At 41.3% G+C, this 27863-nt stretch overlaps 7 protein-coding genes across 7 annotated transcripts; 5 read left to right on the top strand and 2 right to left on the bottom strand.

Moving 5' to 3' along the window:
- Positions 1–536: 536 nt before the first annotated feature.
- On the top strand, positions 537–1963 carry BCR41DRAFT_350618 (hypothetical protein). The gene is made up of 4 exons (XM_022023674.1): positions 537–820; positions 1006–1413; positions 1499–1569; positions 1647–1963. The coding sequence occupies exons 1-4, from the start codon at positions 641–643 to the stop codon at positions 1843–1845; spliced, it is 858 nt and encodes a 285-aa protein (XP_021882838.1). The 5' UTR covers positions 537–640; the 3' UTR covers positions 1846–1963.
- An 18-nt stretch (positions 1964–1981) lies between these two features.
- Positions 1982–2957, top strand: BCR41DRAFT_334759 (phosphoribosyltransferase-like protein; the record flags this gene model as incomplete). The annotated part of the gene is made up of 2 exons (XM_022021952.1): positions 1982–2498; positions 2679–2957. The coding sequence occupies exons 1-2, from the start codon at positions 2121–2123 to the stop codon at positions 2955–2957; spliced, it is 657 nt and encodes a 218-aa protein (XP_021882837.1). The 5' UTR covers positions 1982–2120.
- An 8085-nt stretch (positions 2958–11042) lies between these two features.
- Positions 11043–12584, top strand: BCR41DRAFT_303407 (hypothetical protein; the record flags this gene model as incomplete). Its single annotated transcript, XM_022020712.1, has 2 exons — positions 11043–11641; positions 11909–12584. 2 exons carry the CDS (start codon positions 11043–11045, stop codon positions 12582–12584), a joined length of 1275 nt encoding a protein of 424 aa, XP_021882836.1.
- Positions 12585–13108: 524 nt separating this feature from the next.
- BCR41DRAFT_369526 (hypothetical protein) lies at positions 13109–13864 on the top strand (the record flags this gene model as incomplete). The annotated part of the gene is made up of 1 exon (XM_022026468.1): positions 13109–13864. The coding sequence occupies one exon, from the start codon at positions 13109–13111 to the stop codon at positions 13862–13864; it is 756 nt and encodes a 251-aa protein (XP_021882835.1).
- A 169-nt stretch (positions 13865–14033) lies between these two features.
- Positions 14034–14999, top strand: BCR41DRAFT_350572 (hypothetical protein). Its single transcript, XM_022023673.1, has 5 exons — positions 14034–14078; positions 14233–14285; positions 14383–14455; positions 14595–14672; positions 14788–14999. The coding sequence occupies exons 1-5, from the start codon at positions 14063–14065 to the stop codon at positions 14922–14924; spliced, it is 357 nt and encodes a 118-aa protein (XP_021882834.1). The 5' UTR covers positions 14034–14062; the 3' UTR covers positions 14925–14999.
- Positions 15000–22538: 7539 nt separating this feature from the next.
- Positions 22539–23908, bottom strand: BCR41DRAFT_350569 (ankyrin repeat-containing domain protein). The gene is made up of 5 exons (XM_022023672.1): positions 23723–23908; positions 23483–23609; positions 23190–23368; positions 22794–22894; positions 22539–22666 (listed from the first exon to the last, which is right to left on the bottom strand). The coding sequence occupies exons 1-5, from the start codon at positions 23748–23750 to the stop codon at positions 22601–22603; spliced, it is 501 nt and encodes a 166-aa protein (XP_021882833.1). The 5' UTR covers positions 23751–23908; the 3' UTR covers positions 22539–22600.
- A 769-nt stretch (positions 23909–24677) lies between these two features.
- Positions 24678–26567, bottom strand: BCR41DRAFT_286075 (major facilitator superfamily domain-containing protein; the record flags this gene model as incomplete). The annotated part of the gene is made up of 5 exons (XM_022020280.1): positions 24678–24724; positions 24845–25081; positions 25304–25457; positions 25766–26002; positions 26295–26567. Coding segments are annotated over 5 exons (948 nt in total), but the record flags the coding sequence as incomplete, so codon positions are not given.
- Positions 26568–27863: the final 1296 nt, after the last annotated feature.

Genomic DNA, 27863 nt, shown 5'->3' with positions numbered 1-27863 from the left:
AAGAGCCCATGAATGACGAGGCAGTGGATTGCTGCCCTGGCTGCTGTTGACTACTAGCATACACTAAGGTCAGTGAAATCACCGAGAATGATTATAATGATGCTTGTACATGGTATAGTATGTGGTATCGCTGGCCCAGTCCGACCCTGACCGCTTCTCCAAGCGAGCAGTAGCCTCTCCATAGTCATTAGTCTCCTTGTCATCAGCAGCTGAGAAAGGGTCTCGTTAATGCTGCGGAATGGAATATAAGACCAAGAACAAGACTAGTGGACACTAGAAAATTGCAGTGATTTCACATGCCAACTTATCTAGGATATCGTCGCACGCTTCCTTATCGCTGAGGGCCAATCCCTTCAAACATAAAGCAACTGTAAGTTGGTTCCCATTGGCTTTAATAATGTTCAGTAGTAGGTAAGGGTAGATTGGACACTCATATCACAAAGTTCGGAATTGCTTTGTTCTTTTAGCGTGAAATAATAAATTATGAAAGAGTGCACTGACAACAAAATATATTGGAGCATGCCAATTGGATTGTTCTCTCTTCTCTCTTTTTCTCACACGCCATCGAGACTTTTCTTTTCTTCGCCTTAACAGAATAACCATCTCTCACTTTCTCTCCAAGTTAACCTTCTATCCAGCAATGAGTATCGACTATTCTTCTATCGTGAGGGAATCTGTGAACAAAGTGGAGAGCAGCATCGCACGAAAACTTATATCTGTTTTCGAAAGTCGTGTTCAGGAACATGGGTCTTCATCATCACTCAGCCAATTGTTTGATACTGCTCGAGATTCAGCATCGAGCGATCATGATCGAGAAGTGGTATGGCAATAGTTTGCTCCCTCCCTTTTCGATAATACATTGTGCTCAAGAACACAGTTATAGTAACAGATTATATCGTAAGAAGGAATTCTATGTTCGCTCAATCAATGTCCTTTTTTTTTTTTTTTTTTTTTTTTTTTTTTTTTTCTTCCTTCTCTCTCTCTCTTTTATTTCCCTATTTCAAGATTTCTTGGCTCGAATCAATGATCAAGAGTCGTGAAAGTAGAGATGGACCCTCGACTCCACCAATTTCACCTGGACAAAAAGATGATGATGACGATGATAATAATAGGGTGAAGAGAATCACTCGTAGTACTCATATTCGTATTGAGCACCACCATCATGACAGTCGTGATGATCAAGATTCTGAAGATGACGATGATGATCCAGAAAAACCGAAGAGTAGAGTCTTTGTCAGTCCAGTGTTTTTTCCATCTGAGGAAAATTTTGTCAACTTGATCCGGACATTGGACAATGCGAAGAAGTCTTTGGACATCTGTGTCTTTACTATCACAGACGACCAGATCACTGCAGCAGTCGCGCGGGCGCACGAACGAGGAGTCAGTGTCCGTATTATCACAGACGATGATAAGGTATGTTATATGCATTTGAAACCTTTCGCAGGGAAGGAACAGTTTTAGTTTTGTCGCTTATTTCCATTTTTATGTATTTTGTAAGTCTGACGACCAAGGCTCGGATGTGAAGCGATTGGCAAGAGAGTACAATATCCCAGCACGTGTCGATGGCAGGTAAGACGGAGAGGATGAAAAAAGTATTAATGTCTATTTTTTGGAATGTATCATTAACAGCTGCTTTCTTTCTTAAGTGTATCGCATATGCACCATAAGTTTGCGGTGATTGACGATGCGTTAGTGATCAGTGGGTCGTATAACTGGACTAAAGGAGCTCGCTTCCATAACCGTGAGGACTTGACTCTCACCAACTCTGGCAAAGCTGTACGGGCCTTCAAGGCGCAGTTTGAAAAGCTGTGGGATGAGTTCAGTGAATATGAAGTATGTTCATAGAAATTGTCCAGCAAACTAAGCAAAGTTTTGACTTCATCCTGGGACCCTTAAGGTCCGCCGTTCCTTTTTACTTTTAGCAGTCAAACATTTTACTTGAACGCACGTTTTAATAAAAAAAAAAAAAAAAATTGTTTGTTGCTTTGTGAGTGTGAGACAGTTTTTCACTCATGTCCCATTAACCTTCGGGCCGTTCCTTTTATTTTCTCTCCTACTCTCCTTTTTCCTTTTCCTCTCCTTTCTCCTTCTTCCTATCATCTTTCAACAAAAGTACAGCCATGGAACAGAAGAAGTGGATCGACATCAACACTGAGTCATTTCAATATTCCCTTGACCATTTCGTGATTCCTGATCACTATGAGGATGCTCTCGAGAGTGTGTTGATCCCTCACGGCGTGATCATGGACAGAGTTGAAAAGTTGGCCAAGTTGATTGTTCAGGAAGCAACGGGTCCTCTTGTTGTCTGCTGTGTTCTTAAGGGAGGTCACCAATTCTTTGCTGATCTTGTCAACTATATCAAGAAGAATGTCACTCGTGGAGGGAAGACTGTTCCCTTGAGCCTAGAGTTCATCAAGGTTAAGAGTTATAGCGGAGAGACCTCTGGAGAAGTCAAGTTATCATTAACAGAGGAGGAATGCCAGGAGTTCCAGGGAAAGGTACTTTACCTTCTTTTTTTGTAAACAGAAAAAAAAAAAAAAAAAAAAAAAAAGTAGAAGGAAGTGGCAAGCATAGATTGTGCTTCACTTGCAACACGAATCGTTATATCTTAATCCTAATTGGCCTACACTATTTTTTTTTTTTTTTTTTTTTTATTATTCAAATTTCATGACAAATAGAACATATTGATTGTTGAGGATATCATTGACACTGGAAAGACTATGGTCCAGCTTTTGCAAAAGTTGAAGCAATATTCACCAGAATCGGTCAAAGTGGCATCGCTGTTGATCAAGAAGACTCCTTTGTCAAACGGATATATTCCCGAATATGTTGGATTTGCTATCCCAAATGCCTTTGTTGTTGGATATGCTCTTGACTACAATGAATACTTCCGGGACCTTGATCACATCTGCGTGATCAATGACCACGGAAAGATGAAGTACGCCATCAAGAACTAAAAAAAAAAAAAAAAAAAAAAAAATCAAGTGGGATAACAAATAGCTTTATTTTTTTATTTTTTATTTTTTATTTTTTTTTTTGTAAGAGAAATAATAATATATATTTAGATTGTTTAAAGGATGGTCACCATCACCCATATCAATGGCATCTTTTGTGCACAGTTTAGCGAGCATGATGTTCATTATTGGAATTTGCGTTTTACTCCTTCAGCAGGCATGCAGCATTGATGCCTTTAGGATTGTGTGCTCGTTTGCTTCTATCTTAGGAAGCAGAAAAAAAGCGTTGCTTTTTTGTAAAGTTATATTTATGATGGCGAGTTCCCATACGAAGATGCAACAAACATACAATTCTTGATGTCCTTGATCTGTTTCGTAAAACATTTCGATAATTTATTTATTCTCAAGGGATGATCATGTAATGAAAATACCATATCTATTGAGTATCCTTTACAATCGCTCATCCTTTATGAACGAAGCCATCACTATCCACTTGCCCTTTTGACAAACGGATGGCGCTTTTTAATCGGTCCTACACACACACCCAAATCACTAGCCTCATTTTTACCAATCATCTCTTGTTTCCATCATCTGCATTGCCATCTCTTATTCTAACATTTGAATCTATTCAACAATTCTCGTTTCCATCTCTCTGGCCTTATTAAGCACACTATCTTAATTAAAGGTAATTAGTTGATTAATTAGAGCATGATGACTCTTTTTACGCGAAATATACCATTCTTTTTTCTCATTCCTCGTTCGTTCTCAATCAAATCAATGTTCTGCGGCGAGAATGGCAGAAAAAAGAGAGCCTTTCCCGCGGTATGTCCGACTTGGAATTTTTTCAAATTTAAAAAAGAGACCTCCAGCCAAAATGTCAAGTTTGGTCCCAGCCTGTGCATGTGCACATGAACTTCGTCCTCAGGCTGGTGACGAGACTGAGAAATGAGTTCTTTGCGCACTAAAGATTGTCACGTCACAATGACCCAGAAAATGGCACGTGGCTGATTTGAAAAAAATATTTTCTCACGCAAGCCTAACCTTGAAATAAAGGAACAAATTTATCTTTCCTTTCCTTTTTTTTTTTATTTTGCCTTACACATTTTTCATTTTAGTTTTCATACAGCGACCACGAGTGTGAAAGAGTATAGAATATACCTTCGCCTATTTAACCATCATTCTCCCTGCATTTCAACCACACTCAGTCCCACTCATCTTAATTTTCAATGGCCACCACAAGGAGCTCAACACAAAAAAACATGGCTGCAAATGATTCCACAGAGAGCCAAGCACAAATAAAAATGACTGCAAATAAGCCTGAGGATGCCTCCACACTCAATAAACGAAAAAGAGTAAACCAGCACCCACAACGAAAAAAGCGCGCCATCCCACTGCTACTGCTGAACTGCGTTGTCGAGGGAGAAGCAACGTCGTTCCCAGTAGAGATTTTCTGCGATAAATCGGTCGGGATACTCAAGCAAGCCATCAAAGCAGAGAAAGCCAATGCATTTAAGGATATTGACGCTGACCAGCTCACCCTCTACAAGGTCTCCATCCCTGACGAAGACAAGACCGTCGTCGAGTCAGAAATCGAGTCAAAAGAGGCTCTCGCACCCGCGTCAATGGAGCTTTGGGAGATACTTAATTCTGAACTTCCAAGGAAAACTATCCATGTTTTTGTCAAGCCACCACAGCGAGGTATATCCTTGGCTCTTGATGGACTGATTGTTGATATTTCCAGCTGATGAAGCTTGGTTTGTATCTTAAACGGCCATGTGCATAATATCACCATTTGGTTTGTGTCTTGATAACTCAACGTTCTTTCTCATTATTCGCTTTTGATACTTAGCTCAGAAAAGAAAACAAGATGGAGATTCTGGTGAGTGCTTTTGGCCGAGAATCTGGTTATTGATCATTTTAGAGTGATATGCAATAAATCAAAAATATTGACTTTGATCACTCTATCTCCTTTATCAGAGTCACCCTCTAAAAAAGCTCGTCCAAGTATAAGTAGAGATCCTCTTATGGATGCGATTACAGAAGCAGGGCTTGTAACGAAAGGGATAGTGAATGGTAGCCCTGCCATCTCGCGTCTAAACTCGAAAGAGAGGGTCAAGGCGCTTTCGTACATGAGGGGGCTACCAGTAGATGATTGTTACTACAGCATTATTAGCGTGGCTCGCGAGCTCCGAAATTCTGGTGGTATCAAGGGCTCCAAAATATTGACTGCTCCTGAGGGTTGTATCTTCCCTATTGCTAAAACAAGGCATCTTTATATCAGAGATGAGTATAAAGAGCTTTATGACCATATTACATCCGAATTAAGTACCCCTCATGAAGTAACTCGTTTGAACCGACTCTTTGTCACTGGAACGCCTGGAATTGGGAAGTCAGCCTTTTTGGTCTATTTTGCCATCCGCCTCCTTGCCGAACACGATGAGGAAAATCCACCGATTATTATTTTCCAAGAGAAGCAGAATACCAAATGTTATGCCTACGGAGGAACAACTTGCCAACGTTATGGGGAGAGAGTAGATTTCAAAAATTTCCTTGAGCAACGTGAAACGTGGTATTTAGTTGATAGTGGTGAAAATCCTCAACCAGGTAAAGCCAGGACGATATTTTCAGCATCGCCAAGAACTCTCTATGGGCATTACGATGAACTCACCAAGGAAAATACACCAGAAAGCTACTATCACATGTCACTCTGGAGTCTGGATGAGCTTAAGGAATGTAGAGCCAATGTAAAGTTTTTTCATGTAGTGAGTGAAGCATTTTTGGAGGAGCTTTTTTACTACTTGGGGGGCGTGCCAAGACAGGTTCTACAGTGTCCAGCCAATGTACTATCCAAAAATCAAAATAATACTGGGCGTGCTAAAGAAGTTGCGTTATTCCGCGTCAATGATGCCATTAGTACACTCAAGAAACCAGCAGATCTTCTAAGGCTCTTTGCACGAGGAAAAGATGCGAGTGGATTTAGTCGTTTACTCCATAGAGTTCCTACTTCTGACCACCTCCACTTCCACCTGGTGTGGGCATCTCGTTGGGTCGAATCACAGATTATGGACAAAATAAAAGATAGCACTTGGGTCGATGTGTTGGCGAGACTTGTCATAGGCGGAAAGGATATAGCTAAAGGCCCACTGTTTGAAATCTATGCTTATCACTTATTTCGACGTGGTGATATTAGATTTCCCTTTAGGGATCTCCAGTCAGGTGAAACAGGAGTTCTTGATTTTCCAGCAAATCCAGAAGAGGTGTTTATCCGGACTTCAGAGGAATTATCAGGGCTCACTCAAGCAGCTGGCAAGTTGTTTGTACCAGAACATTCTAAATTTCCGTGCATTGATTTTGCATGGGGACCCAACAAGCTATTTCAGGTCACAGTATCAGAGGAGCATCCGATCAAGCAAGCACCATTCAAGAAGATAATTGATTATATTACTGGACCCTGCTTGAAGGGAGACCAATCAAAGTCGAAGGGAGACCGATCAAAGTCGAAGGGAAGTGATGATACTATTTTCCTCTATTTTGTGGTACCAGGTTACATATATGATAATTTTAAGGTTCAGAAGTTTGTTATTAACGATAGTCAGGATGCCAAGGCAATACCTGGATACTTGAAACATGTAAGACAGCGTGTCATAAAAATCGACATCGAAGCTGCATATTCAGGAGGATCAGCCGGTACGAATCTGAAGAATTAAATCGAATAGCAATCAAGTGGATGAAATTTTGTCTTTTTTTAAAAAAAAGCATTATACCCATTCCTTGAGAAATTTTTACAATGGTTCATTCTTTATGAATGAAGCCATCATTATCCACTTACCTTCTAGACGAATAAATAGAGCGGTTTAATCCGTCCTCCCTTCTACTGGGGCATTTAGAACTTTATAAAGCTGTGATCATTATGCGATCTTGTGTGCAAGAAAAGGCAGGATTTTGTGATACTATTATCAAAGAGTTTTGTAAAAACGGATAGAGATGAAGAATCCTGTGGAGAACCCAGTGAGAGTCTGATGATGAGACCCAAAACCATATTATTATCACCAGGACAGCTGGCATAGGAAATTATCCTTTCTCGTATGCTTTGTCATCTGGATGCTTGCCACTTGCGAAAGACCTATCAATTATCATCATCCAGGGCGCCAAAACGTTTACCGGGAGCTAGGATGACAGCTCCACTCTAAAGACATAAATGTCGTTTTAGCCCCATGGTGCGCGTGCACGGGATGGCAACCTGTGGCCAATGAGATCATATTAGTTGTATGTTCGGCCAATTTACCCTTTTTACTTGTCCGAAGGTAGAATGACGCCTAGCCAATGGATGCTATTGCAAGTGTGTCCACAGGTCCTTGGAGAAGTCCATTGAGGAAACTCGGTTCCATCCAGGACAGATTTATTCCTAGCGTTCTTCACAAAAGTAGCAGAATTGCTTGGTGGAGTTGGCTTTAATTGCCTTGACAAGCTCCTGCAAGATTGGTTCGACAATCTAATCAGGGTCCTTTCGGAGCGGCATCAAAGCAACTCTATGTTTTTGGTTGTTTTGAACGAGGCGCAGGATGTGGGGAGGGGAGGCTAAATACCAGTTTATTAATAACGACGACACTATGCGACCAATATTATCAGCATTCTTTCATGGATTGGAGGGCTTATCAGAGGATTTACCACGAATTTGCATAGTTCCTTGCGGGATAGGCTTTTGTATTTATGATCCTGCTTGGGTTAAGAGAACTGGCAAAGCTTCAAGGAATATCGAGAAGTTCTCGATGACTCGAGGTTCAAGAGTGCAGTATCGTTTCCTAGATGGGATAATCAAGCAAAAGTCCGGACATACTTCAAGACACTTGTGCGATATTTGGAGAAATAAAGTCACTCAAGCTCTGCATCAAAGCGGAGAGGCCATTTTAATGATCAAGCAATCGAGATGCTATATGCTTGGTCCTGTGGTCGTCTCCGTCCAATGATCACTATAATAGAGAGCGTCATTGGACGTGCCGATGCAGGCCTTTGGAAGCAAGAAATCAAGGGCCTGGTGTGGTCGCTCACTGATCCAGGATATAAAGAATCTGGTAACCTATGCCATGAGTAATCTAGGATTCTGAAGCGTATTAACAAAGGGGATGCAGGAATTAAAACCACTGTCGACATCAGGGAAACCTTCGGTCGAGCCGTAAAGAATGAATAGATTACTATATAGTAAAGACTTGATATTGGAGTACAATGAGCCTGTTCCGGTCGAGGCTTCGTTTGCTCGAATTGTCGTTAATCAAAGGAAGAAGGAGTTTACAATAATCGTTGAGCCAATAGCATTTATAGCAGCAATTAACTTGTTTGAAGTGGATGACCCTTGATTGGTTAAATTGGTTAATAGTGTGTTGCTAGACGCCCCTACGTCTGGCACAAAGGGCACACATTTTGAGTATTTCAGTCCCGCTTTGTTAATTTCAATCTTCCAGAATTATAACAATGAACGAATTCTTGGATACTCAATGTAACAAAGACTCAATACATGAATCCAAGTTAATCTCGCTCTTTTTTGTTTCCAAAAGAGAACCCATCTGGACCAGATATCGTCTTTGTACTGGAATCGGAGGGTAAATATTATCCTGGTTCCGTACAGTCAAAAATCGGCGATAAGGTCAAGAATTAAGGATGCCCACAATACAACTTGCCATAATTGCATCAAAGAACACCTCTCATCACCGTCTTCTCTCGGCTTTTGCTCGAATGGCATATCCTTGTTGCTGTTGTTTAGGCCTTACTTATCACGCTGCCTTATCATGTTGTCTTATCACGAACAGGGCGATTATTCAGTAGCTAAAGTCAAAGAAGCCCCTGTCATCAAAGACAAACGAATAGAAACGACGTACTCAATATTAGCTTGTTGAACTTCCTTGAAAGTGCAAGGGAGTCCTTCAAGAAGTCAGAATTGACCCGAGTTGTGGGGGATGAGGGAGAAGGAAGCAAGCCCAAAGAACCACAGGCAAGGAGGACATCAAGTGAATTGTCGATAAAGCTACAGCTATGGAAAATAAGGAAGAGCTGAGCAAACCCAGCGGATCAAATAAAAGAAAAAGTGCAAGCGGAGGACGACAAGCCCAATAGGTCAAGCGGGGATAAGGGACCAAGGAAAAAGTAGCGATCGCTTCTTTTACTTCTTTTTACTCGCCATTGTTTATGACAATGGCACAGACACAGTTTTGTAATATAGCACTAATAGATAAATTAAAATATCGCTATTCAATAAACCTGAGCAAGGAGAAGTGAGCACACCAAGCGGATTGCCGCAGCTGCATCAGAATTTTCTCAAGCAAGTGGCAAGTTGTTTCTATTGTCTATTCCTATCTTTCCATCCATAAGTTGTGTGTTGGGGCCCGACAAGCCATTCCAGGTCACATCAGAGGAGCATCCGATCAAGCAAGCATCATTCAAGGAGATGATTGATAATGTTTACTGGATCATGCTTGAAGAGAAACCGATCAAACCTCGGAGAAAAGTGACAATATCACATTCCTCCGTTCCATGGTCCCAGGCGACATACACGTCAAGCTTAAAGTTTAGGAGCTCGTTATCAACAACGATCAGAGTGTTAAGGCAACACCTAGATATTTAAAACATGCGGGACAGCATGTCATAAAAACTCGCATCAATACCGCATATGCAGGAGGATCGCCGAGGTTCAAGCATGAAGAAAAGAGTCGAATGTCAATCAAGTGAAAGGAATTTTGTCTGTAATGAAAATACCACATCTATTGAGTATCCTTTACAATCGTTCATCCTTTATGAACGAAGCCATCACTATCCACTTGCCCTTTTGACAAACGGATGGCGCTTTTTAAACGGTCCTACACACACACCCAAATCACTAGCCTCATTTTTACCAATCGTCTCTTGTTTCCATCATCTGCATTGCCATCTATTATTCTAACATTTTATTATTCTAACATTTGATCTACTCCACAATCCTCGTTTCCATCTCTCTGACCTTATTAAGCACACTATCTTAATTAAAGGTAAATAATTGATTAATTAGAGCATGATGACTCTTTTTACGCGAAATATACCATTCTTTTTTCTCATTCCTCGTTCGTTCTCGATCAAATCAATATCCTAGTCTGGACTTTGAAAAAAAAAAAAAAGCCATTTTCTGCAGCGAGAATGGCAGAAAAAAAGAGCCTTTCCTGCGGCGTGTTTTCGACTTGGAAACTTTTTCAAATTTAAAAAAAGAGACCTCCAGCCAAAATGTCAAGCTTGGTCCCCAGCCTGAGAGAGAAGTGTCTGCAAGAGCAAGCCACATTTGCCTTTGAGTACGTGCATGTGCACGTGAACTTCGTCCTCAGGCTGGCTGGTGACGAGCCTACATTTTGTATTTTTACGAAAGATGCAATATAATTGGAGACGTTTATTTAAGGCAACGATAAAATGAAAAAGAACAACGGAGCGATCAATGATCCAACAGGTGCGCTCGTTTATTTTGCTCTTTTTTTATCTCTTGCTGTCCAAAGCTATGAATATTGGCAATTGATACATCCAACTAATTGTAAAAAGAGAGAGAGAGTAAGTGAAAGAGAGAAAAGAGTAAGTGATATATATATATATATATATGTATATTTAAATATGAATGAATGCGTATGGATGTGAATTTAAATAAGGATTTGGATTGTTGGTGATTGTGCATAATCCACTCCAAACTGTGCCTTTTGATTTGTTTATATCTTTCGTTATATCTATTTATTTAGCATTTTTTCATTCTCTTCTCATTCCCCATCTCTCCTCCATTCTGCTTTTTCTTTTTCGCTTTTCTTTCTTTCTTTCTTTCTTTCTTTCTTTCTTTCTTTCTTTCATCCTCGATTTCATCCATCCATTTATAGTCCCTTCGTGATGGCAGCAAGTGTTTCATCCAATGTCCAAAGTGGGCCCATCCCTCCTCCTAAACCCTCCAATGGACATAACTCAACGGCTTCACAGGAACAGCAACAGAACTTTTACAGTGATATGGTACAGGTGACTCAGGCACAAGACCAACAACAACTGCAGCAGCAACAACGGCAACAACAGCCTTACTCACAGACATTGCCTGGACAAATGTCTTTTCAGCAGCAACAGCAATATGAACGTGACCAACAGCTGTATCAACAACAACAGTATGAGCAAGCTCAGCTTTGGCAACAACAACAGGACCTTCAGCAGCAATTGCAGCAATACCCTCAATATCCAGGGCAGCAACCAGAGGAGTTTCTTCCACAGGACCAATCGGTACTTTCTCATGACCATCTCAAACCCGGACACAAGGCAACACTCCTTTCTTACACCCAGACTCTCGAACTCTATCGTCAGAATGCTAAAAAGACCAATGACCCAGAACTTCAATTCGAATTTGCTGCGTTCATGATTGACGCTGGTAAGGCCTTGGAAGACGCTCAGACTCGGGCAGAACTCTTTGATGAGGCCATGAAGCTCTTGCGCAAACTCGCTTCGAATGGACATGCCGAATCGCAGCATTATCTCGCAGAATGCTATGCCTCGGGTTTTGCAAAGGGTAAGCCCGACTTTGACAAGGCTTTCCCACTCTGGGTACAGGCCTCGAAACATGGACATCCGGATGCAGCCTACCGAACCGGCAAATGCTATGATGAAGGCCTAGGTGTGCGTAAGGATAGTGCAAGAGCTGTTCAGTTTTACAGGTAATGAATAGTAATATATATTTTTTTTTCTCAGGGCATGACGATGACCGCATAATGGCGCATATACACACTTTTTTTTTTTTTTAACTTCTATTCCACCGAATTGTCCAACGTTTCACGGTCTAAACCGGCGGAAGTAAAAGAACAAACCATTGAGAAAGAAGGAGGGGTCAATGCATGAGAGCATGAAAAATATGGCCGAACCTAATCCTTTTTTTTTTTTTTTTTTTTTTTTTCTTCAATCCTTCGTGAACATCACGTCAATAGGAAAGCAGCTTCGGCAAATCATCCCGGAGCCATGTGGAGATTGGGTGTTGTGACATTGTACGGCGAGCTCGGTCTAACAGCATCGCCTCGTGATGGAGTCAAATGGCTCAAACGATCTGCTCAGGCAGCTACCCCCGAGTTTCCTTTTGCGCTGTACGAGCTGGCTCAGTTGCATGAACGTGGAATTGAAAACATTGTTTTTGTCGATCCAGAGTACTCAGTATCACTTTACTCTCAGGCTGCTGAACTGGGACATGCTGATTCTGCATTCAGATTGGGTGAGTGCTGGGAATATGGCAAGTTGGGCTGTAAGCAAGACCCACGACTGTCGATTCATTATTATACATTGGCGGCGCAACAGGAACATCCTGAAGCCTGCTTCGCATTGGCTGCATGGTATTTGGTTGGCTCAGAGGGTGTGTTGCCCCAGTCAGATGCTGAGGCATACATTTGGGCTCACCGTGCAGCTGAAAAGAACTTGTCCAAGGCACTGTATGCGATGGGCTATTTCACAGAGGTTGGTATTGGCCCACGCAAGGACATGGAGGAGGCTATCGGATGGTACAAGAAGGCTGCTGCTGCAGGAGATAAACGTGCTGTTCAACGTCTGGAGGGTGTGCCTGTCGATGCCAATGCCAAGGACAAGAACAAAGATGAGAAATGCACGATCATGTAGAGGCTTTTTTTTTTTTTTTAATTCATAATCCAGTTGTTCAAGTTTTTATTATTATTAAGGTTTTTTCTGCAGTTGATCGCTTTTTTTTGCTTACATTTATTATTACTTCTTCAGCCGTTTAATTATTTATTATTGCTATTTTTTTTTTCTTTACTTTTTCTTCTACTTATGATAACTCCTATACTTGCTTCTTGACAAACCATGATGATCGTTAGTTTGATAGACTAGAAGAACGACTCTTAGTTGTTTTATTGGCGATATAATTTATTTATCAGTTTAAATTGATTTATACCCAAACTTATAACTTACAAGAGGATATAATTTATAAGCATGTGAGAGATAAATCGCTACTTTGATCAACGAACTGATGATAAAATAAATATATCGGGCTCCATTTGTTCCATTATTTATAGACCAGGAAAAAAGAAAAAGGAAAGAGAACAGAACAGGTCTTTAGTTTCGTTCCTCCCATGTCTTGGGCTTTGTCGAGAACGAAGTTACAAGCTAGCTGGACCCTCACCCTAATGCGACCTCTTTCGAAGACTCGGATAGCTTTTGGCTTTCATTCAAAAGCAAACGACGCCAATAACCAGTTGACGGTCCATTCTGAAGCCATAACCATAATCCCAGGAGACTTTAAACAGAAACCTCCACCATTGTTGAACTTGACTTGTATTCGTTACGCCAAGGGCCTTACATGTACCAGTTACGGATACAATAGAGAAGCAACAACAACAATAACAACAGTAGATTCTGAACATGATGTCCAGTTCAACGAGATCCGTGAGGGAAGCGAAAACGAAAACAACATGAATTTGAGAATTAAAAGAATTGATGGCAACAACAACATGGCTTGTCCTTGCGTATTCAAAATAGTACTCACCATTTCTGAGGCATTCGCTTGGATTAATTCTAAAGTCAAAAGCCAGACCAAACAGCGTATGGATCGTTTGAGACGAGAAAAGATCAAGGCAATAGAATCAAAGTACAGTCTCAAAGACATTGGTTCTAAAAACGGCAGCAGTCGTGAACAGTTGAAGCAAAAGGAGAAGGCAGAAACGGTCGAATGTTTAAATGAGCTTGCAAGACGGAGGAGTGAGATTCGTCAGGAAGTAGAGGAGACGTTTCTGAAAGAGATCAACATGGATAGAGCAATTTATGAGGAATGGAGGAGTATTCGTGCTTTGAGAAATGAAATGGTTCATCCTCGTACTAGTCCTGAAGATGTGAAGAAAAGGCTTCACTTTTGGGTTGATCTCAAGACTCGTACTCAAGCCTGAGAGTTTTCTTTATTTTTTTTTATGAGTGAAACAACCCCAAACGCGTCCAAATGGTAATTAATATACTTCCCATCTACGAAATCTATCCGCAGCAGATAGGAGAGCAGTCTCACTCATGTTGTTCCATTAAATAAAAAAAAAAAAAAAAAAAAAGAATTCTTCCTCGCATCTCATTTTCCTTAGACATTATACATAACCATGGAGCTTTTGTCAAGTATGGAAATACCTCCCAAAAGAGCACATGCTCTTGAATAAAAACAACATGAAGCATGAAATCGTTTCATTATTCAGAGGTGAATAGGCCATAGACATCCCGTCTGACTTTTTTTTTTTTTTTTTTTTTTTTTTTCTCAAAATAAAATACAAAGACTTCCAAAAGCGAGAAATCATAGCGGAGGAAATCCTGACGAACAAAGAACTGGTGTGTGCAGAACGCAGACTCTCCTTTCTCCTGCCTTATGCTGTATCCCCATCGTAATAACGGACCTAACTTTTTTTTTTTCTTCCTTTTTTCATAGATTGTGGATTATGATCGGAGGCGGAATAGTAACCGAGAAGCACTCTCAAAACTGAAGAAGGAACTATCAAGTGGTAACCACATTCAGAAACAAATATACGGTTGCATACTTTTTTTTTTTTTTTTTCCTCTTCTTTTAATACTAAATTTCTTTTTTTTTTTTTTTTTTTTTCTTTTTTTTTTTTTCCTCTTCTTTCTTTTGCCTGCTAATAGAAAAAAAAGTCTGGGTCAACTTGGGTGATCTATTTGTCAAAATGCCCAAGCAGAATATTGAAACCATGATTAGGAAAGGTATATATAATAAAAATAATACAAAAATAATAAACTTCTTTGTCCGTCTATTAGTTTCTAATCTTTTTTTTTTTTCTCCTTCTCTTTAACCCTTCTCTAATAACCTGTAATTCAGATCAGGAAACATTGGATTCAGAGATTACTGATATCAGAGAAGCTATGAAAGAAAAAGTAGTTGAGCTTGAAAAACTGGAAGGAGGCGATGGATCCAAAGCAAAAGCTTTCCAACTCAAAGCCATGACGAAAACTTAAATAATCAACAAAAGCTATTGTTACATGAGCATAGGCAAAGAAAGAAAAAAAATAAAATAAAATAAAACTTAGAAGGACTAATAACTAGGAAGAAACAAGTTGAAAATACAAGATACAAAAGTAAAGTGCGGACTCAATGAAATAATGAGCCACACTTTGGTTTGAATTTTTACATAGAGTCCAAGACTGTCTTTATTTTATACCCTCCAATCACTTAGCTATGAATGTCTATCCGGTAGTTTTGGTAGTTTTGGTAGTTTTGGTAGTACAACCGCAGACAACCGTTGGTATCACATCGCATCCTTTGCATACTAGGTTAACGAGACGCTGTTCATTACTCGATCCAGGTTTTGATTCTGTAGCTTTAGACTTGAGTTCTTTTTTGCGCAAATATAACTTGGCCTTGGATTCCGTTGATCTAACCGTACTAACCCAGCTATCTTCTTCTTCGGGCGTCGAGCGTCGTGTTGGGTCAACTATTGCTCCGCGCTGCAGCAGGAGCTGTTTAATAGATTCACTCAATCCAATCATATCGAAGATACACAGGTTGCTAACATTAAGAGCCCTTTGCCTCGTGCCCCACTTCAAGTGATGCTGAAGTTGACCATCCACTTTCCTAAGCTGATACATCTCAAGAGAAGAATCATCGCACCCCACCAACAGGAAGTAACCCTCTTCGGAGACGTACCATAAAATTACGCTAACAAATCCGATCTCGAGTGAGATAGTATACAAGCATTGACCTGTTTCTGTATTCCACAGTCGTAATGTCCTGTCATAATTGCCAGAGGCGATGTACTGCTCATCAGGAGAATAAACCATGCAGGTGATAAGGCTGGTATGTCCTTCAAGCGTATGCGTAATTACTTTTGCTTCCGTATCCACCAGGCTTATTGACCCTTCTTCGGTTCCAATAGCCACCTGTAGGCCACACGAAGAGTAGATTATCGCTATTGGAGTGTCATAAACCGGTATTTCGCAATAGACTTCTCCCGACTTTAACTCGCATATTCGTAGCTTAATGTCATCATGAAAAAATGCTAGTCTTTCGCTGTTAGGCGAGAACGCCATTGCAGGGCCACACGATCTTGGACTCAGGAATTCACACAAAAGGTCCCATGATTCCGCTGACCAGACTCTGATTCTGCCATTTACCTCCCATGAAGCGATTTTACGGCCATCGGGTGAATATAGCACACGGAACACGTCTTTGCCTGGCTTTAGTTTCGGGCTCTGTAAAATGCGTATACAATTCCCTGTTTTCGTATCCCATACACTCACTTTCCCACATGCATGTCCACATGCAATTCTATGATCCACGGGTGAGAAATCCATGGCCCAACATCCATCGAGTGGTGCTTCTTCCCATTCTATGGTATGGGCGACTTGACCTGATTGACTATTCCAAAGGCGCAAAAACGAGGAGGTATGGCAAGAACCAATCAACTGACCATCAGCCGAATACTTGATGTCGTTTGCTGATCTTATATCCTGCAAAACATGAAGAAACTGTCCTGTCCGTGCATTCCACACGCGAATTGTGCCATCGTAGCTAGAGGAAGCAACGTACCGCCCATCTGGCGATATTCTGATACAGTTAATCGCTCTCGTATGTCTGTTCTGGTCCGGACAAGTCTGCTTTAGCTGTGTATTCCATAACCGCACCATCCCGTCATCACCAAACGATGCAATTTGCTGACTGCTTGGTGAATACACCAAACTGCTAATCACACCAGAGTGGCCACGAAGAGTGCTTATTAGTTGTCCCGATTGCGCATCCCATAACCGCACTATACCATCCTTGCTGCAGGTAGCTATCTCTTCCCCATTTGGCGAATATTTTAGATCGGTGATCGAACTGGGGTGCCTATCAAAGGTATGAATAGCTTCCCCTGTGTGCATATCCCACTGGATCGCCACCGCACCGGCGAATGAAGCGACATAATCCCCGCTAGGCGAATATTGAGCACCTTCGACATGACCAGTATGCACCAAGGTCCATCTTCTTTGGCCCGACCCGACATCCCATACATCTACCGAGTAGTCTTTACGAGCATAAGAAATGATTTCCTGGCTATTAGGTGAATACGCAATCTTGTAAACCTCATATTTAAGGTCCTGTAGTGTCCGAATCGGCTGTCCTAATAATGTTTCCCACAGCCTTATGGTCTTGTCTTTACCTCCAGTTGCAATCTGTCTCCCATCAGGTGAATACATCAAACTGAATACAGCGCCAGTGTGCTCCTTCAGCTCATATATTAAAATACCAGACAGTGCATTCCATACTCGAACTGAGCCATCGTCGCTGGAAGAGGCAACCTGGGTCCCATCTGGTGAGTACCCCATACAATGGATAGCTCCGCTATGGCCATACATCACTTTTACTGATTGGCCTAATATTGCATTCCAAATTTCCACCGTTTGATGAGAACTCAAGCAAACGAGATGTTTGTTATCGGGCAAAAATTCAAGTATGGACCCAGTAACACCCTTTAAAGTGTGAAGCTTCTCCCATGTCAATGTATAGTAGACATTGATTGTGCCATCATCGATAGCTATGGCGAGCATCTCGCCATCAGGAGAATATGTTCCTGTCCTTACTTTAGCACTTTCTGTAAAAAAGGGCCATTCACCAAACTGTATCCCTTCTGCCCGAGCGCCCCTCATGTCAGCATCTCGTAACCAAGCTTGTTGCAGATTGACCTTTCGAAGGTCTGCTCCTCGTAACTTGGTACCTCCAAACATACCGCCGCTCAGGTCCGCTCCTGGAATTTGAATGCCTCTCAGGTCTGCTCCAAGAAATGACTCGCCTGCTCGAACCAGGATCGTTATCGCATTGGCTGCTGCTGTCCGCCACTTTTTATCCTCCTTCGAGAGTTCTATATAGCCATAGAGTTGCTGTCTGAACAGCGGTTCCAATCGGGCTCGGTCTTCCAGAAACTGTGAGAAAAATGGATCGTTCACAAAGTTCTTCCATACCAATGGAGAGTTCTCATCAGCCTGGAATGGATTGGCCTCCTTGCTCTCAGAATCGAAGCTGTATACTGAACTGATACTCTGCCGACGAGGGTTTGGAGTCAATGCTGTTCCCCTACCACTTGCAAAAGCGTTTATCACTTGCTGCGGCTCAAAGATCGCTCGCACCAGACTGTACTCCAGGATAGATTGATGAATAAAGCGAGCCTGAGTGCCCACGCGACTCAAGGGGGATGCCTCTCTTAGAAGGGATGCTCCATTCTCTTTGCTAAAGAACTCTTCCTTCCATGTCCCCTTGTGCTTGAACGAAGAGTAGTCCACCACAGGATCGCCACGTTGATGTCTATAGATGGCTACGGCCAAGCTTGTCAAGTACCTAATCCCATTCTGTTCAAATCCTTCGTCCGACAATTTCTGGAACATCTTCCTATCCTCTGGCTCTATTGAATCGCCTACTCGCTTCTTGCCTCGCTCCAGCCACAACTCCACGAATTGGTCATAAAATGATATACACTTGACTTCTGTCTTGGAGACGTCTTGATTCGGGCCTATCATCCGCGGCAGCACTTCAAGTGACAGCGATAGGAAAAAAGGATTCTCCACAAGCTTCCGTAGGCCGGGCACCACCTCGAATACACGCTGATACTCTTTGACTGGCCATGGTGGATTCATGATGGCCACATATTGTTTGATATAATTATTGATCTGATCATCCGAGAATGGTACAATTACAACCTCTTGGAACAATGAAGTGCCTGCTTGGCGCTTTCGGGCCATAGGCTGAAAGTAATCTCGGCTGTCTGATCGAAGATACTCACTGCGGCAGGTGATGATCATCTGAGCCATCCATTCACCAGGTTGGTTCAGTTGATTGGTGACATACAAGTTGTTGTGCTGCCTGCATTCATCATACCCATCACAGATCAAGATGAATGATCGAGTCATTCTCAGCTCAGTGATCTGGGCCTCTGTGAATCCATACCTTCGCAGCAGCTTTGTGACCAAACCTCGATTTGGGTTTTCAATGCTCGGTAAATCGATGTAGAGTGGGATCCTATCGTTCTTGTTTTGGTATGCTTCCCACAGATTGTACTCTAGTGTACGACTGAATGTTGATTTTCCTGCTCCTGAAGTGCCTTGCACGAGTAGCACTTTTTGATCGCCATTCAGAAATTCCTTTACCTCGTCCATCAGCAAGCATGCGCCTTCATTCTTGGAACGAGCAGAGCCTCGAGAAAACTGTGGAATGTAAAAGCTCTGGTCATCTCTACTCCGCATTCGTTGTCTCTTGAGCTGGCGCAGGTTATTCTCGATATCAGGCTCCTTTTGGACGCGGTCGAGTAATGATAGAGATGTAGAAGGGGGGAGTGCGATAACGACGGGATGTCGAACCTCAGGATCCTTAAAATAATCACTAAATAGCTGCTGCTTGTTAGCATCCCCATTCTTAGTAAGATCCTCCACAAAAAACTTTTCAGCTAAAAAAAAAAAAAAAAAAAAAAAAAAAAAAAAAAGAAAAATTGGAGGATCACAATGCACTATCATTAGCTGACTTCTCACACAACGGGGTAAATTTTTTTCAAAGCTAAAGCCATCTTCTCTACTCACCCAGCAGACTCTCTTTTGACAACCACATCAACCTCTTCAATATTGCAAGGATCCATTGCTTAATGTGGACATAATGGCCCCAATCGTTGTCATTCTTGTAGATCTCACCAAGGAATGCGACTGCATCCTGTCGGGCATCTGTAGGCCATTGAGTATCAGCTGCAATCTGCCCCAATCGTTGACATAGCCCCCACAGGAAGGATGGCTCTCTTCGACAAGGTACCTCACACACAAAAGTCTTGAATTTGGTGAACTCGCCAGTCTGGATTAGAGCATCAGCCCCACGCAATGCTGGATACCATGCTGTCTTTTGACTCAAACTGAGTCCTTCTTGTATACACTGTCTGATAGTCTCTTTACTCTCATACAGCGATGCTGCCCCATTATAAACATGCAGACTCAAATTAATAACATCTGTCACCATCGGAAGCTCTTTCTGGATAATACTTAATTCATCCAAAAAGGCATACACATCAAAATCATCGACCGCACTCACTATCCCAACTGTCCCTCGGAACACAGATGATCTTCGTCGAAGCATTGCTTGTACCGTTGTTCCATCGTCTGGGATATATTGAAGTGCCTGGAAAGCATAGGCTGCATGATACATTAGATGGGGATCTGAACTATCTTCTAGACCCTTCAAATATGAAACTAATGGCTCATGGAGTTGCTCTGGTTTTAAACCTTTGACTTGATTATCAACCATTACATCAAGGGCTCGTGACACTGCAGTAGATAGATGATGAAGGTAGTCATCGGATTGACTATTAACTTCTTTTAAGCAGAAAGTGAGAGTATCGAGAATTTTGATAATATCATCCGAGTCAAGGTAGCCGAGTGGAGCATGCTGCATCAACTGACCCAATCCTTCCAATAAATAGGTATCCAAAACGGTGCTCTTCTGAATGTCGTTGGTAAAAGCCGCGAGCAATGCTTTGAATTGATCACGACTAAGAACTGGAGCTAGAGACACAACTTCAGTAACAGTAGCCTCGGTCTTGATCCCATCACTGATGAACATTGTAATCACATTTGAAGCCAAGTTGTATAGCCGCTCTTGCTCGCTTCGGTCCTTGGACATGGCCAAAGACCATTCTCGTTCCTCACCACTAAGTTCAGTAGTAGGGATAGGCGCACCAGGAAGCAAACTGAGACAATACACAAGCTGACCGATATCATTCAGACGAGTACCCGCATCTGGCAAGCTATATCTGATGGCCGTAGGAGCTACATCGCGACTAAATATATGTATTGGAATAATTGTGGTGCCGTCTGTTGTGGTGGGTTCTACTATTTTAGTCGGCTTTTCAGGTTCGCTGTTAAAAATACAGGTACTTTCTCGCCTTTTAGTATCGTTGTAGCTGATGCTGTCTTTGTCGTTGAGGTCATTGATAGAGCTACTAATTGATGGTGGCCTTGGGCGGACAACGTTCCTTCCTTGAACGTATCCCCACTTTTCTGCTTTTCGGTCATTGTTTCGAGCTTCATCTGGCTGACCCAGACGCTCAAATGACCGAGCAAGGTCGTAGTAAGCTGTGGCAACGTTTTGGCATAGCGTTTTGTCCTCATTGCGAGTTGAAGTGATAAGAGCCTTCCTCACAGACCGATGGATTCGAGATAGCACGGCAACTGCATCCAGACATAGTTCCAAGGCGATCTCTTTGCCATAGTCGCGAGCGTTCTCGGTGTAGATAGTAAAGAGTTTCAGAGCTATTGATGGCGAGAGGACACTTCGTGAGGAGGGGTAAATACCACCAAGCATGGCTGTCGATCTTTTCTCTTCTTTCTCAGCTTTGATCTATTCATTTCAGTAGAACAAGAACTATGTAAGCATGAGAGTGGTGTGTTTGTAGGCGATATTGTAGATGAATAATGTTTTTATTTTTTTATTTATATTCTTTTCATATTCTCCAACTCCAGCGTAAGCACTTACATGTCTGATCGAGGAATCGTGCCAGAAAAAAAAAAAAAAAAAAAAGAGGGGAGGAAAGATTGTCTCAAGAGCGATAGACGCTATTGTGTGAGGAGAGAAAGAAAGAAAAGAAGAAGAGAAGAGAAGAGAAGAGAAGAGAAGAGAAGGACAAAGTATACTTTCGACTGAGCCCATTATTTGCATGCTTTGCTTGGATGGATTGCATGCATACATCGAGAAGAGATTGTTCCATCTCCCAGCATGCATAAATTTTTTCTCTGAGGCTACGGAAAAAAAAAAAAAAAAAAAAAAACTTGGAACATTGAAACACCTTCATTGGTTGGACACCTAGGACACACGCGTTTCCGCCTTGAGTAAAAAAAAATCCTAGCTATTACTGGCGACAGTTGCTTGCAACTTGCACCAATTAAACTCATACAAAGTAAATGAAAACTATACGAGGTAGCCTTGATCATGCCTCTTCGGCACTGGACTAGAGATCTATAGATGGCAACAGGTATGCCTATTAATCAATTCACTTGATGATGTTGATTCATTTACAGCAAACCTTGACTCCCGCTGCTGTGCATGGGCTTGGACGCTCCTTTTATCTATAACTATCCCAATCTTCTAGCCCTGGGCCAAGAGAGCACTCAAAAAAATGAATGCTGTTCAAACTTTATCTTGGTCAGACAATACTTTTTCATATAAATTCAAAAGGATCAAATAGACTTGCTTCTTGAAGGGATACTCAGTCTAAATAGATCTTTGGCTTTGTGCTCCACTTCAAATGGTGACATTGGCCATTCGCTTTGATGAGCCGCTAGAATGAATTGTCATAACCTGCCTTGCCATTTCAGGAAGCAACCTTCTCCGGACAATTAAAAGTCGTAAAGAGGCAAAGCATGTTGTGTTGTTCTCTTCAACATGAATTTGTTAAAGAACAAAAATAAATTCTTCTATCGTATCGTGAGATGAATATTTACCCAAAAAAAAAAATTTACTGAGGACATTATCCTTTTCTGTGCATAGTGCATAATACGCTATGCTTCCTTAGCTCTGTGTGCGAATAAACAAACCAAACAAACACACATACGCCATGAACAAATTGGATTTTGCATTAGAATTTATTTTTCCTTCTCTAGATCAAGAATCAAGATGCAGACTATTTCTCTATTTAATCATCATCGCTTGGTTCACCATCTGATTCATCGTTATCACTCTGTGGAATGTCTCGTGGATCCTGTCAAGAAAAAAAGAAAAAAAAAAAGCATATTCATTAGTATTGTACGTATCCTTGGTTTAGTGAAAAAAAAAAAAAAAAAAAAAAAAACAGCATCGCAATTGTGTCAATCACAATTCTCACTTACAACCTGTGCCCCAAGGATAGCCTTCTCCAAATACTTCTTGATTTCATCATGCGTGCCACTAGGCGCAACATCTATAGGTGTCTGCTTCAATTTGTTCTGAACTAATAATTAAAGGACATTGAATGCAAGTTAAAGCAAGTTACAAGTTAATAAATAGTCTTTTTGTTAAAAATAAACTCTACTGCTTCTTTTTCTTTTCTTTTCTTTTCTTTTTTTTTTTTTTTTTTCAAAAGCCCGACATCAAAATTGGCTCCATTAACTGATTGTGCATGAACTTTCTTCTCATGATTCCCGCACCACAAATTGACGGCCATAAAATCAGATCAGGGGACAGTAAGGTGAAAAAAAAAAAAAAAAAAAAAGAAATCAAGACCAAGATTGAGAGAAGGGACTTACTTTGAGCTGAGGCACCTTTCTTGATCAGATGTTGGACCATGTCGAGTGCAACCTCTGGATCCTGGTATCCAGCAGCTTTGTGCAAAGGTGTATCGCCCTCTGAATTGTTTGTAACATTGACGTTAATTCCATCATAATACATCAGAACCTCCAGACATCCTTGTGATCCGTATTTTGCACTATTTGTTTAAAAAAAAAAAGAAAAAAAAGAAAAAAGGTCAATTCGATCCGTCTAAAATGGTGCCACAGAGATTTACACATGTCATCCAAGCAATTGAGACATGATAGTTTACGCGTAATGAAGTGCAGAGTTGCCGAAGGCGTCTGTATGATTGATATCATAGCTGGAATGGTCTGAAGAGAGAACTTGTTCTAGCATTTCCAGGTTGTCTTCCCTGCATGCTGCAATCAGAAGTTCATCTATACATACAAGATTCAATGAAATCAGAATGAGGAATGAATTTCTAATGAACATTCACATGAATATGTTCATCCTTATTTTGAACCCCCTTTATTCATAGTTGAAAACGTACTGTTATTGGCGCCTTCGTCAGTTGTCATGGTTGTGCGAGTAAAGATTGAAAGAGACGGATCAGCTGTAGGAGAAAGAAAGATATGTCTACAATAATGATGTTGGTGGTGGTGACAATGTTGGAGCAAGAGATGAAGAAGGAAGCAGGAAGAAGGAAAGAAGAAGGGAAGAAGTTTAGAGCGAAGAGTTGAGGGCTTTTTTAGATCCATTACAGTCCACATGTTGTTCTGTAGTTACTACTTTCCAGGCATACATTCTAGGTCTCGCTTTCATAACACTCATAAACCCTACTTGGGCTCACACATTGGTTGCCCCTCTATGCTCTTTAGCTTCATATGATTAGCTCTCTAGGGTGTTGCCACCCTCGCAAATTCCCAACGTATTGGATTGGTAAATATATGCTCCTTTCTATAGAAAAGACATCTCCCAAATTAGTACCATCCAGCCATACAATGCACATGTCAACAGAGTGAATAGCAAGTTATAAAAAACTCCGGTAGAAGTGATAAAAGTAGCCGTTATATTATCAATGCTGTTAAAGTCGATCGAACAAAAGTATTTTAACTATGTAGCGGACTCCAAGTCCGATCTCTTTCGGTTCCTTTTCAGGGCAAACACTCCTTGGAGCGAACGTCCTTGGTGACTGGTCGCTTAGCCCGCCAATGGAAGTAGGCCCATGCGGTCACACAGATAGCTCCGACGACCATGGACACTCCAGCGGTAACAATCACAGGTGTATAGGACAGGTTAGGAAGAGTCGAGTCTAAAATATATCCGGCCAAAGGAGATCCACCCCACATGACCAGTCCCCCTGCGCCGTACATGAGACCGATCGTAGACGCGATCGTGTCAGTACCTTTTGTTAAACAAAGGAAAAAGAAGGGAAGTGAGCAAGTGAATCAACTATTGAATCATTGTTAAGAAAAAGTAAGTAAATCACAAGTTAAAAAAGGCTTACCGAATGACTCGGCAACTGCAACAGGCACCAGAGATATATAGGCGCCTGTAATAGAAACATTGGGATATACAAATCAAAAGGTTTTAGTTCAGTATGCGCTAGGATGAAGAGAGGTTTCAATGTTTTTTTTTTTTTTTTTTTTTTTAATTCTTCAAAGTCACTTACCAACAAACATGCAAAAGGTCACGCCCATTAGTAAAAGCATGCCAAAGGACTTTGCATTAAGCCAGAAAACGACGACAGAGAACGCAGTGGCCCAACAGCAGAACAACAAGGTCTTTGTGTTAGAGACTTTGTCAGCAATGATCCCCAGCAGAATACGCCCTACAAAGGACGACCCATTCGATAGGCCCAGGATCAAAGCACCTTCGTCTGCTGATAAGCCAATGTATACAGCGTACGCTAAAGAGTGTAAATAGGAGTGAGAAAAAAAAAAGTTACAAGTTGCTCTAAGCATTTAAGCGTCAAAATAATAAATATAAAATAACGGATGTTCAGCATTGCCATGTAATGATGCGCGTCTTGTTGTGTGCGCTCCTATGGTTGCTCTTGGGCGAGAGTAAAATGAAAAAAAAAAAAAAAAAAAAAAAAAAAAAAAAGGGAGAACGTCAAATGATCACCTACTCTGCATGTAATACAATGGGATGAGGTAACCGAGCGAGGCTGCCACTTCTGCCATGGTCAACGTCAAGAACCGAACGTCTTTGAACATATGGAGAGCCTGCCAGAATGACGGCTTCTCCTCTATCTCAACCTTGACCCTGTCATTTTTGGCCATCTCCAAATCACAAGTTTCATCTTTCTTTTCCTCCACACTAACAGTGGAGGTGGTGCGTCCTTGATCTTGGCGGGTAGCCTCCTCTTCTTGTTTAATCTGACTAGCAATCTGTTCTATAGGATCTACTTTTTTCTCCGCAATCATCATACTGGCCCCACCACTGGATCAAAAAAAAAAAAAAAAAAAAAAAAAAAGAGAAATGTTCAAGGGGTTCAACTTCTTTTTTTCTTTCAACAGGCTGACCCGCCTTCTTCCCCCACAATTTGGTACACGCACAAAGATACAAAAAAGATGCGTACTTACCACACAATAAAAATCATGATTGCGAGGATCCGTAGTGTCCAAAATACATCAACCTTACTGATAAGTGCATTTGTAAGGGGGGCAAGAGCAAAGCCACCCAACCCTGTGCCTGAGACTGCAATCCCGATGGCTAGTCCACGGTTCTTGACAAAGTATTGCGAAGGAGCTGCAATAGCAGGATAGTAGGTTAAAGAAGCCCCAACGCCAAAAAATAGACCTTGGGTCACATACAAGTGCCAAAGCTTAATAATGACACCGTTCGAAAAAAAAAAAAAAAAAAAAAAAAAAGGGGGTGTGGGGGAGGCGAGAGACAAAAGGACAAATAAAGGAGAGTGAGAAAATAATAAAAAATGACAAATAAGGATAACAAACACGAACTGCATGGGTGCGAAATTGAGACAGGTTCATTTGTTATTTGGGCAAATGCAACCCCCCTTCCTTCGTGTACAGATCTTCAGTGATATGAACATTTATCTACCCACATGCACCTCCTCGTGAGCTTTTTCTTTCCTCCAGAACCAAGCTTGTCCTTACCTGCGATGAAAATGATGCCGCAATGAGGGACATGGCCATGAGTACTGTCCCAGCAAAGGCCGTAGGTCTGAAGCCAAAGCGGTCTGCTACAATCCCAGCCAAAAACCCTGCAATATATGTGATGGCTGAGCCTGTCGTCCCTACAAACGCAATCTCAGATGCTGCAGCTCTCGGGAATACGTCTTGGTAGTGAAGTACAAACACACCGAATGCAAACTCTGTGGGTGCAAACACGAACATATGGATGAGGAAAGAGCCTAGAACGGCAATCCAACCCTTGAGACCGCCCTCTAGGAGCGACCCTAGTATAGACGGTGTAGTAGGCCCTACAGGTAATGGCGCTGGCGCAAGCGTCTTGCTATTAATATGGACTTGCTCCGCCTTCTTCTCATACTTCACGCTTGAATCCAGACTGGATGCCTTCAGTGACGGTGCCTTGTAAATATACAATGTCTCCGATGGAGAAGCAGCTGGGGTAATAACGTCAGATGTCTGCATCTGGGAGGAAACGTACTGAAAAATAGCTCTTGCTCGAGTCGCGTAGGAATTGGAATGAAATGTTGTCTTTACTTTCTTGGAGTAAATTGGATTGAAGTGCACAACACAGAATGAAAGAGATGACTTTAGGATCAGATGAAAATAAAAGTAAATGGTGAGAGAAAAAAAAAAAAAGAAAAGAAAAAGGTAAGCGGACAAGTCGAGCCAAGGTCAGATATTTATTAATACCAACGACCATTACAATATAAAAAAAAAATAAAAAAAAAAAAAAAAGGTTGTCGAGAGGAAACGCTCTTCGTTAAATGGCATGTAGTATGTATTTTTTTTTTTTTTTTCCTTGGGTTGCTCCAGCTGATAGGCGTGGTGTGGAGTGACACTGATCCATTATCCACGTTGGACCTTTTTTTTTTTTTTTTTTTTTTTTTTTTTTTAATTCCTCCTTTGCAGTATGCATGCATGCAGTCTACACAAAAAAAAAATATCTGCGCGGCCGCTTTGACCCTAATTTGGATAAGATTTACGTGAAGTTGAAAATCTTTTTTTTTTTTTTTTTTTTTTTTTGAAAAGGACATTTCACTGCTGGTATAAGAGCATGTGTCTAGTTTACTACATGAAAACAAACGCCTTAAACCACTTCAAGAAGATGAGCACAGAGATGGCCCAATAGGAATTAAGCATGCTATTAGACTGCATCTTTGGGCAGCCCCAAGCATTCCTTCACTTCACTCATATTTGGAAACCAAGACTATGTGAAGAGTGTGGGGGTCACTTGCTGACCTTTAACATGACTATGCTACCAATATCAAGTTGCTGAAAATGAGGCACTAAACTGAGTTAAAAAAAAAAAAAAAAAAAAAAAAAAAAAAAAGTTGAATCTCCACGGAACAAGTGGTGTAGTAGTTTGCTGATCCGATACTCCTTTTCATCTTTTAAACTTTTTGTTTGAGGTGCAAAGTGATATTAACAAGAAACACCTATAAAATTGGATTGATGAGGATTGAATAAGCGAGTGACAGTAAATGCTGTGGCCTGACACTAGCAATATAGTCTCTTTTCTCTTAGTTCGTTGAG

This window comes from Lobosporangium transversale, assembly GCF_002105155.1.
Source record: "Lobosporangium transversale strain NRRL 3116 chromosome Unknown BCR41scaffold_12, whole genome shotgun sequence".
NCBI lineage: Eukaryota > Fungi > Mortierellomycota > Mortierellomycetes > Mortierellales > Mortierellaceae > Lobosporangium > Lobosporangium transversale.
The sequence above is the reverse complement of the archived record's forward strand: the minus strand, read 5'-3'. Positions and strand labels throughout refer to the sequence as shown.